At 37.2% G+C, this 12,081-nt stretch overlaps 1 protein-coding gene across 3 annotated transcripts in view; it reads right to left on the bottom strand.

Annotated features, from left to right (window-relative positions):
• The window catches only part of LOC134745440 (zinc finger homeobox protein 4), a 149,660-nt gene that overhangs the window by 42,107 nt on the left and 95,472 nt on the right, over positions 1-12,081 (bottom strand). The window contains exon 5 of one of the 3 annotated variants that reach the window (XM_063679476.1): positions 7,420-7,459. The exons of the other annotated variants lie outside the window; for them this stretch is intronic. Within the exon in view, the coding sequence (XP_063535546.1) occupies positions 7,428-7,459 (32 nt within the window). The 3' untranslated portion in view covers positions 7,420-7,427. The remainder of the gene's footprint in view (positions 1-7,419; positions 7,460-12,081) is intronic. 3 annotated transcript variants of the gene reach the window in all.

Here is a 12,081-nt window from a genome sequence, read left to right on the forward strand (position 1 = left end):
GGCACTACATAGATTATAGATTACTAAAACGGTATACGAAATCAAATTTAAACTATCGTGAGATAAATTAATTTAACTAACTTAGCGGTTTCACTCACTTATTTTTAGTCACTCGCGCGACATGTTTCGGAGAGTAGGTCTCCATTTTCAAATTTAACTTTAATTTTTTTAGGCTCTCCGAAACATGTCGCACGAGTGACTAAAAATACGTGAGTGAAACCGCTAAGTTAGTTAAGGTATATGAAATCTACGCACTTAGTTTCTTCTTTACGTAGTAAAATAAAAGAGCTACATAAAATTTGTTACTTGAATAAAACATTGCCTCATATAATTAAAACACTTTTGGCATTTAAAGCTGCTATTACCTAACACCTTTGTGTTCAAGCTAAATCAAAGTGAATGCTGGTCTATCTACAGTTGTTACGTTAAAGGGCAAGGCAATAAAGACAGCCTAATCAGTCAATGGGCATTCCCTTGAGCAAACCTCGTTGTGACCGGTCAATTCCGCTAACGACAGTAACGACCGCCCATCCGCGCGCTCTCATCAACATAGTAGCAATGAAACCCTAAATCACACTCAATTTAAGCACAACAAGAAAAACCTGTGATTCAGTACGTACAGAGAGCATGGGAACGCTGTAACGAGGCAAACCTATTAAAGAAGCGAAGCGTAGAGAAATATCTCACGATCCTCATTACAAATTATGACCGCATTCCCACTTCAGCCTCTATTAAAGAGCACCAGCTAGGAAATGAGTCGAGGAACGAGGGGACGCAATTAATATGTGATAATATAAGCAAAAACTAGCTCAGAATAAATGACAAATTGCCCTCGATAAAAAGTGAGTTTAATAAGTGCGAATGCGAGATTCCCGGGCTGATAGCCGGCCGAATGCAAGCTGTTGTCAGCTCTCATAACTATTTATATTCCGGGTGCTTGCTGGCTGCTGCAATTTATATTGAAATGACCGCGCTATTTCGCTAAGGAGGTAATTTAAATTTTAATATTTTTGTTGCATGTTTGGTATATTATTGGATATAATATTATGAGCAGACGTTTCCTGTTCTGATAACTTTGAAACTTTTGTAGATTATTTACAATACGAAGCTAGGTAAGCATTGTGATACCGACAGATCAACCAACATAACTATCTAATATACAATTAGTCTATATATTGTATAGACCCGGAGAAACCCATAAAACATTATTGTATTCTCATTGATAATGATTGATGGTGGGCGATTGATTTAAAATATGTTTTATCTGTAATGTCTGAAAATTACATAAAATACCTAATTTTAGTGTTTTAACCTCTAGCACTTGGTGCCAACGTAAGTACTTCACAGCTTTATTTTAAATAACTAACTGTATCACATAGCATCGATTATAAAAACGAACATAATAAAAACTAAACAATGATGTCACGAAACTTCATTCCGCACCGCACCGCTGACACGACGTGGCACCTCACAACAACCTTTGTCCTCTTGTTACCTCCAAAACGACCACCCGATAAGAATAGAGACAGGAATCCCACAAGCGCGAGCCGATTAAACTTCTAGGTGAAAATAAAAGAGATTGTTTATAAAGCCGGGGAAGACGACATGACAATAGACGCCGGTGATGGACCGAGACTTCGCAGCGTTCGGCGGCGCGCGCGCTCCACGCATCTCCTGTCCCGATCCAAATTCGAATTTACTGTCACTGATTTAGAGTTCATTAATTTGAAGACGCCAGTAAAACATGCGACTATAAGAAGATGATTTGGAAGAGTGGGGGCGTGATGCGGGACAGAGAAAGCTAACGGGGAGCAAGGAGGACGAAGCTACGTGGAGGGTCACAAGCGTGATGTCAGGTCAGCCACTTTTGCACCTCACCATAACAACTCGTCTCAAATTATTATGGACGCTTGATAAGTGTTGGTAGATTGCAGCGTCTTGGTACTTTACGATGTTAATTAAGTGTTTACGTTGCTAGGTGCACTAGCGCCGGAACAATGTTGACAGTCGTGGCTAGCGCCGTCCTATCTTTTTTGTTTGTCGACACGTCACTCATCGGCTACCGTGCTTTCACTGCTCTAAAGAGAGCGTTGACATACCTACAAAAAAACTACGCAAGTGAATACGAGCACTTCTGTCGATCAAGTGATTTGATTATCACGCGATGAGAAATTATCTACAGAATCTGACTCCATCTTAGCGACACCACGCGTCGATAAAATAAAAATACTTTAGACGGTCGAAACAATATTATTAAGGTAGTACCTACACATTTTAGATGACCGTAATAAAATAATATTATTAGTGTAATAATGATTTATAGCAGTAAAAACGGTTATGATGTTGGCCAATAAAATTCCCAAATCTCTTTGCGTTTTAAAATAACTCTAGATTAAGGATAAAAGACTTGGAGCTGGTTGAATCTATTACGTCGGTCTCTTAATGCGTCTTAATGTGTATTTTACGATTGGTATACAAGACGAGAGCTGTTTTACAGCAGTTCGAGCGATCTCTATCTGGTGTTATTAAATCCTCTGATGTTCCGAAATACAAAATTATGAATGAGGAATAAATCAACGGGGGCGGTCGTAAACCGCTTTATGTTTCGTTCTGGCGAATACTTGGGCGAATCCGCCGACTAATGTAAGTACACGGAGTACACCGCACTAAAACATCCGCCAGCCACAATTATGTTCAGCAGATGAGAGCTTACTCACTTTTGTGACGTGTCACAACACCCCCTATATTTTCTTAACATTAATTGGTAAAAAAGCGTTTGGCATTATGTCCGCCTTTTGTACTATAAGTTTTCTTTTGTGCAATAAAGTTTAAATAAATAAAAAGTCCTAAATATTTGTAGAAATTTTAAAATCGGTAAAATACAATCATATTTCTGTAAGGTAGGTATGACAGTAATACAGTGAACTTTGGTTTAATAGTATTTACAAAACCAATCCTTATACTCCTCCCATAAAATTAAGCATTTCTTCGAGGCTACCTCTTAAATATACATATATATGTCATAAAGGAAAGTTAAAACCAAACGTCATTAATTTGAATAAGTTCTGTCCCACCAAAAACATTTTCATGTAAAATGTTGCCAAGACGAAACCATAAGGCTCGCACTGTCAAAAAGTTATCAGATCTCTTGTAGATGTAGAGCCAAGCTCTAGGAGCCCTTACTTCACAAACTCTACACCTTAGTCAAAATATGTGGCTTGGCCGTTTCGCTACCGTCACATGGGCATAAGGTGAAAAATTTATGTTTTTTTACATTTTGGGGATGAAAACTATTCTATATCCTCATAACAAAAACTATCTACATTCTACATACCAAATTTCAACTAAATCGGTTCAGCGGTTATTGATTCCCCATACAAAATTCCACCCGCCTTTTCACCTCTTTAAAGGCTAAAAATGTCAAGTTTTTGAATTTTTTTGTTGTTTGTGTACTAATACTACCCTTCATACCAAATTTCAGCTTTCTAGGACTTCAGGAAGTACCCTAAAGGTTTTGATGATCATCAGTGAGTGAGCGAGTCAGTGACGAAATCGGCGTTTTTAAGGTTTCCGTACCCAAAGGGTAAAAACGAGACCCTATTACTAAGACTCCTCTGTCCTTCTGTCCATCTGTCTGTCACCATGCTGTATCTCATCAACCGTGATAGACAGTTGAAATTTTCAAAGATGATGTATTTCTGTTGCCGCTATAACAACAAATACTAAAAAATACGGAACTCTCGGTGGGTGAGTCCGACTCGCACTTGTCCGGTTTTATTTTAGATATGAATAAAATCTAAAGTAAGAGTTATGCAATTAAAATGTTTTATGCTTAATAAGTCCACTATTGACATCATGTTCCGAGAATTTTGTTTATCTGGTATAAGTCAAACCCAAGTTATGAGGGTTCAAAAAACGACGAAGCGCTTCGAGAAAAGGTAAGTAGTGCCCTTGCGCTTCGCTTTGCTCGTCTTGGCGGGGGCACTGCTGTGCCCCCAGATAACCTCGTTTAAAGGTGGTAATCTTTTAAAGTTATATTTAATTGATTTGATGGTTTTCAATAAGAACACATTTCCAATTCATTTTTTATTACTTTCATTGAGGTAGTTAGCGCTAATGTATCTGCGTCATTCGGTGAAAAATCGTCAGTCACCATTACTTAAGCAACAGATCTCGTATAGAGATATAGTCAAGGCGATTTTGCTTTTGATCGCGTATCATAAACGCATTAACACTTAATGAAACATTATGAATGGCTACATATTAATGTTAGGGGTGCAGCCACGTCGATATGATAAATGTATGGCGGGTGACTCGCGCGAAGTCCCGTCTTCGGTTCCCGATTGGCACGACATTAGAAGGCAGGCCCTCCTTATAGACTTTATTCAAGCGTCAGCGCGAGCCATACATGGTAGGCCCCTGTGGAATGTAGAGCGACGACGGACGACTATTATGTAGAGCGACTACGGACGACTATTATCAAACCTCGGACTCTGACTGTATCCATAAAATACTTCTCTTCATACATAAACACTTTTACAACGAGACCAATTGAAATAAATTAGGTATTTATAAAACCCACTTTGAATACCCATAACATTTTTCAAGAGCACCTCATGCTTAGTTAAAGGCAGTTACATAGTTAGAAAGGTAATGTTTTCAATAGTAAGCTACCCTAAACAAAATTCTATGGTGCAAAAATTCACTAGTTACTTAACTTTAATTGAAAACCAAAATCGTGTTCTGAGTCGTGATACCATCGCTTCCTTGTCACGTTTGCCTGAAGTCTCTCTGAGCTCAGGTAGGCCCGCATAGTGCTTCACACATTTATTAAAATTCTTTAACGTTTATTTATCCTTGTTTGTTTTAACCGTTGCTCCCAGCCACCCGTCCGTCCTCCAGTCAGTCAATTTATTCGTCAATACATCTTATAAATGCATATGCTTTATGAATGTACAATTTTAAACAGTATCCATGCATCACATTTGAAATTCATCAGATTATTTAAAGATCTCGCATTACCATGCCGTTGAGTTTAAAAAAGAAGAAACTGTTCCTTAAAACATACAAACAATTGAACGGTCGGAGAAAAAAATATGATCAAAACCTGAAGGAACACAATGACAACTGCATGCTGATGCTGAATCAATCACAAAAAACGGAATCCGGGCAAAAACAACAATTAAAGAGTGAGGCCCGGCGGCCCAAAGAAATATTTAGAATACGTCGGCCAAGCACAATCCGGCTTTTTAGTAACGGAGGGCTACACGTGTCCTGATGTCGTCTCTATTGGTTTAGCCCAATTAATGGCATCTAATGCGGTTCCCGGAACAGTCTCACATAATATATGACCAATTTACATTTTTGTACGGTCTTTTAATCATTAAATGAACCCTTGGTTGGACCGACTTTAGATTTAACTGTTATGGGATTAAGGATACTTCGTATTTTACCTATTCAAATTAGAACCCATTAAAGTATTAGTTTGAAGGATTTTTATAAGCTTTTTTTGTATAGATTTGCTTGATATAATATCTTCTTCGACATAACTATTAGGATAGCTTCAAATAAGACTACACTACGAGCTGCCGTATCTCACTGACGCGTTAAGATCAACTTTATAGTAAGCCCTTATTTGATGGTGGTTATACGTAGTTAGCATTAAACTTATGAACATAAGCAGGGATAGGCATAAAGATTCGAAATGCGATTCGTTACGCTAATGCCGAGATGTTATCATAACACGTTACTGATGTGGGCTACAACCTGGTCATTATCCGGTCCATTTATTAATGTACTTACTCAATAAGTAAGTAGAGTAAGCTGTACCTACAGGTAAATCATTAACAATGATTTAACAAGTAACTTTATATAAATATTATTTAGATTACCTACTCGTAATGTTAGTTACACTAGTACATTTACAGTCGTCTCTTATTAAATTGAATTCCAATTATTATTTATAATTAACAAACGATTTTAGGTAATTGGCAAGTAGTCCGTCTCGTCCCAAATTATTAATTGTTACGAAATTATGTCGAAAATTATACAACATCTCCTTAATATTTGTCTAGAACAATAAATAACACTTTTTAACAAAAAATATAAATGATTCCTGACGTGAGAGAGTAAAAGTGCCTATTAGTAGTACTGCGATAGTATCGCGTTTGATTTGCAAATGCTGGCCTTGTCTGTGATTGAGGTCTGCTGTATTGACAGTACGCATTCTATGTAAAATATGAAGTCGCATCCGCAGGCATATCGGTGGATGTGGCATAAAAGTTCCTATTTAACCCCATTTGAATACCTAATAGTGTTTAAATGTGCACATTACACATGTAAGTTGGTCTGTGTTACTTTGTGATAGAGAAGGGACTCATATTCTTTATATTATTTATTATTATATTTACATACTCATATTATTATTATTATTTTTATAGCCCAAATCAGTAAATGAATATTATTTTGGATTGTTTTATATATCTCTAATGTACCTAAGGTACATAAATATTGTAAACAAGTACCTATAATATGAACATTAGAATGATGTGAATATTTTAAACATAAACAACCATACATAATATTAAAACCAGTCTTACTGCCGCATCCATTGTATAGCCTGCACATGATCATCTTCCATGCTGGTCATCCTTACAGATATAAAGCAGCCTGCCCGATGCCCATACCTTCGCCCAATCGAACAACGCAGTAACCGTGTATGAAGACGGTTAGTTCTTCGTGCCTTTACCCTTTTGGACGGCAGGTAGTGATTGAATTATGGTGGCTGGCCTCCTGATTAATGCGCGTCCACATCTGACGTACTATTGTGTGCTGAATCTGCATCCAATAAGAAAGAAGTGAGATCGGGATGCGGAATGTGTGTAAGTATCAGCATTTGTCCCTGTTTATTTGTCTATTTTATTAGTCTTTTCATCTAGTTCCGACCAATAATGAGGTTTTAGGTTCCCGAAGAGGTATTTATTTATTTAATTTAATTAGAAGAAAATCTCTATAGGTATTATAGAGGTACGTTCAGTTCTCTAATGGGAATAATTAAATACTGAAAGTGTAAACTGAAAAGTAAGTGTAAAATTTTGTAGGTGTAGAATTATTAAAACATTTTAATAAACTAAAGTTTTTGTTCATTAGCGCTTTCATGGACCAGAAGCTCTTCCAGGCGTTCTCGATACGTCTGTCGATTTCGATAGACCGCCTGTCCGCCAAAATGGAGATGGCGGGACGACTTGGATGCATTCTACCCCAAATGGTGGGAAAATGCCGACGACAGGGTAGCTAACACCAAAGTAGGCTAACAAAAAAAAAGTTTTTGTTCAAACTTTGACGAGATAATCATGCATTTGGAAAATCATCAATTTACGGTCAATACGAGAAAGTTATTTACTTATAAAAAGAACTCACAAATCGAGTCAACCCAGGAGACCACTCAGCGTTCCTTTTCCTTAAACAAACAAAAATAAATGAAAATTCAAAAGCCGAAATAAAAACGATAAGCGGATTAGACGGAACGGAGATGACATTGGAAATTAAGGCTGTTTTCTTTTGTAATTTTCTCCCTTCTCACCCGGGGGTGGGACGTTAAAAATGTATGTTTCCCGACCGGTCAGCGGGGGCCTCTCCAACATGCCGACGTCTACACACTCACTGTTTATGATACGAGACAACAAATAAAAGATATTCCCTTTCTTCACTTAATTTTGCTCACAAGATTTATATTTTTCCAAAGAATAAAATGGGTACGTGCGTGAAATACGCTCCTCGTTTGTTTCACTATCGCATTACTTTTCAATAAATCAGTCTCTTCTAGTTAAGTAGGTAACTAAGGAAAATTAATCCGCCCCGTTTCTATTTGAATCAACTTTTCCAATTACTAAGTGATTTATAATACATGAGTTTGTGATAAATTTGTTGGCAAACTAATCAATTTTTCTTTTATTATTCATAAAGTAAATTGGCTGAAAGTATTTTCGAAGCATGGAAATACGGCAATATAAGTCAGCTTGGCGCTGCATACCCAAGTATAAAAGAGGCTCTCTTAGGGCACGTGCACACGTGCCATCCAATCACCACACATTCTAAAAAACCTTAAAAGTGCGAGTCGTACTCGCCCACCGACGGTTCCAATAGGGTTTGTGCTCGAGATTTCTCAAACTCAAGACAACTTGAGAATTTTGGCTTCATTCGAGACGAGAAAAGAATAACCGGAACTCGAGAATTCTAGAGCAAAAATAGCTTTTCAAAAAGTTTTGCTTCTGATACTGATTTCGATTAAGTATAAAAAAATATCTCAATGAACATTAATAAATACCTCCTTTATGCGCGATTAAATATGGGGAAATTAAATTATTGATGCTATAACTATAATACTTCAATGCGTTTTTGTGGCATTGTCATCAAAACGTTTTTTCGTTTGTTTTTTGATGATTATTGTAATTGAATCATAGTTTTTTTTTTTTATGAAATAGGAGGCAAACGAGCAGACGGATAACCTGATGGTAAGCGATTACCGCCGCCCATGGACACCCGCAACACCAGAGGGGTTGTAAGTGCGTTGCCGGCCTTTAAGATGGGAGTACGCTCTTTTCTTGAAGGTTTGAAGGTCATATCGGTCCGGAAATACCGCAGGCGACAGTTCATTCCAAAGTTTAGCTGTGCGAGGCAGGAAGTTTCTAGAGAAACGCACAGTTGAGGACTGCCAACCATCAAGTGGTGAGGATGGTAATGTTGTCGCGTAGGGCGATGGCGAAAAGAAGCGGCAGGGATTAATCCGAACAATTCCTCGGAGCACTCCCCGTTATACACGCGATAGAAAATGCAGAGCGAGGCCACATCTCTACGCAGCGCCAAGGAGTCAAGCCGTTCCGAAATACGCTGGCAGTCGACGGCTGAAGTTCCTTGTCATATTTAAATTTAACCTATTTAAATTGTAAGACCTTAAGTCAAGGATACCTATAACTGATTAGGAATTAGGAACTTATTAGGAATGATCGAAATGAAAAATAGAAGTTTATTACTGATTAAAATACTAGAGATATAATATTAAGTTTTTAACGTTTTGATCCTTAATGTAACGTTTTAAAAATTGTTTGTTTTAATAATTTAATTATAATTAAGGGCTTTAAATTTAATAACTCCCAGTGTGAGTATTTCCCCTCATCATCCTCTCTTTTTTCGTTCTTTTCGGCTTTACTTCGCGACCTTTCGGAACTTAGCACTAACTCTGTTTGTTTACTTGGAGCCCCAATTTGTCCTTCCCATTATAATTGTTGTTTGCTTGTACAATTGTTATATTTGTTTAAATAAAACTATGAAAACGGATTATATCGCGTATATTGAATTTATAATAAATCCCGACGTTTCGAACCCTTTACAGCGTTCGTGGTCCACGGGTGACTAAGGAAAACTAAAAAGTGCAAAAATACCCACATACTAAAATAATGAACCATCATAGACTATAAACTTTAAGGCTGGTTATACATGCAAAATCAGTTCACTATTTTCAAGTAAAGATGTATATATATATATATACACGCGATAAAAATATATATTTGTTTGTTTGAAAGAAGAAATTCATTTTTGTTACGTATTTCTAATCATAATGGTGCAATCAAAAATATTTTGTTTCTTTACTTTACCAAAATTTCACGGTTTATACAAAAAGATTCGAAACAAGTGGAGAATTTGGGCTCGCGGATTCTCGAAACTCGAGAAATAAAATGGGTCGGGAAATCAGAAACCCTAGTTCCGTACTTTTTAGTATTTTGTTGTTATAGCGGCAACAGAAATACATCATCTGTGAAAATTTCAACTGTCTAGCTATCACGGTTCATGAGATACAGCCTGGTGACAGACATACAGACGGACAGACGGACAGTGGAGTCTTAGTAATAGGGTCCCGGTTTTACCCTTTGGGTACGGAACCCTAAAAAAGATTTAAGTAAGCAGTTATCTTTTAAACCATTGAGATCTTGAAGGGAAAAAAGTCGCGGCAAATATATAATAATAATAATAAATTTCTTTATTTCAATAACACAACTAAAAGTTACATTAAGTACTTATAAATAGGTAAGGATGGAGGTACATACATCAGTCTGATTTAGGTACGTAAATAAACTAATTTAGTTGTAAAGTTATACATTATGAGAAGAATGAGTCCTTTACTCCCCGTACTAGTTAAAACTGTATCACGGTGAAGTAAGATTCGTCACCCGCAAACACAATATTATTGCATAGGATTTATGTTAACAGTAGTTACAAATGTGTAAGCAAAAATAAAATTAGAATCGTATACATTTATGAGACGAACAAATAATATCAGTTGACGGTATCTTGCATTATTTCTAACATGCCGGCATCAGCATGTTGCTAAGCGTTAACTTAATCGTAAACAAGTAGAGTATGCAACAATACAGATGCATTCTGTAATTACAAATAGATGTTTACTTAGTAAAATCGTACTACACAGTTAAATTAAATTAAGGGCTTAATTTTAAAAAACACTATGCACACCAGGTATAAATAATGTACGTACTGTGTATGTGGATGTATGTATGTATATAGTGTGTGTGTGTGTGTGTGTGTGTGCGCATATATATATATACATACATATGTGTGTGTGTGTGTATGTGTATGGATAGGTAGGTATGTGTTTTGCCATTTATTTTAATAATTTTTCTGTGTCTTCGTAGTTAAGGGTATTCAGAAACTTGTCTAATAGTCTTTTACACTCATATAAACTTAAGCTACGCAATTGAATGTATTTACTTATTATATTGTACAGTTTAGGGGCTAGATTTTTTTGAAACTTTCGCGCAAAAGCAGTCTTCGATGCGGGGATAGTATAGACAATGTCAAGTCTGCGGCGTGAAGTGGGGTGGTCTGGAAGGTTTTTATGTTGAGCTAGGATTAGGCCTTTTATAAATGATTGTCTTATTGTTAAAACCGACGTATCTTTATAAATGGACTGTGTCGGATATCTAAAGGGTTTAAACGTCATAACTTTGAGAACAGCACGTTGAGCGCGCTCAAGTGTAATTAATGTAGTTTTCGCAGCACCACCCCATGCTGTGATGCAATAAGTTGCTATTGATTGACAAAGTGCGTAGTATATGGTGGATCAGGGATATTAGTGCGTATTTTGTTAAATTAACCATAATCATAATGTTGATGTTATATGTTTAAATAGTGCTATAAACTAAATTACGGATTAGAAGGAAGCAGTGGAATGTAAAGGAGATAAAATCATAAATTATTAAGGGGATATTTTCATATGTTGCCTCTTTACGGTTGTGTTTAAAAAACATTCCTAATTAATAACTGAGACAAGGGTTTTCTTTTATTTAACGTTATTCTATTTACTTCCCTGAAAGAGAAGACTATAATCTTCATTATAATAGTCTTCACGTTCCGTTCTCTATTGTTACCTAGTTACCTACTAGCCTTAGCTGCCAGTATTTTATAGAACAAACGTATGACATTCTAATTTTAGCGGACACCGCAGCTTATGATCAAACCATATTAGATATAGAATTTACGGCAACCGCATCCAAAGCCAAAGCATGCTACTTAGTGCGCGGCGGACCTAAGCCGTCGTAATTAAAGCGCTACGCGGCGAAAAACCCGCGGGCGTTGCGCGGGCGCGCCAAGAATCACGTTTTTGCCGCGTCAAAAACACGCGCCGCGAACGCGTCGACCTGCAATAAATTAGGGCCAGCGGCGACGCCGACACCGCTCAATACCGCTTAAATAAAAACATTAACGCGCTGAAATAATCGAACAGAAAAAGCGATATTGGACCGATTTGGTCGCGGCGACAACGGCGAAGGACGTGAGCCTTTTATATTTGCGTCGGCGTTTTGCCGTTTCAAAGCGGGTGATACCGAGCTCAAGACTTTAAAAAATGGCTGCGAGTTATAGCCAGGGTAGCCCTCAGTTTAGTTATGGCTGTGTTTTGCAAACGAGCTGAGTGCTTGACACCATCTTCATCAGTCAGAAAGGCTACAGCTAGTCTATATATATAGTCCTCCTCATCGGTTTCGATGACGGCGACCTCAGCAATTATGG

Source organism: Cydia strobilella, chromosome 11, assembly GCF_947568885.1.
Source record: "Cydia strobilella chromosome 11, ilCydStro3.1, whole genome shotgun sequence".
Taxonomy (NCBI): domain Eukaryota; kingdom Metazoa; phylum Arthropoda; class Insecta; order Lepidoptera; family Tortricidae; genus Cydia; species Cydia strobilella.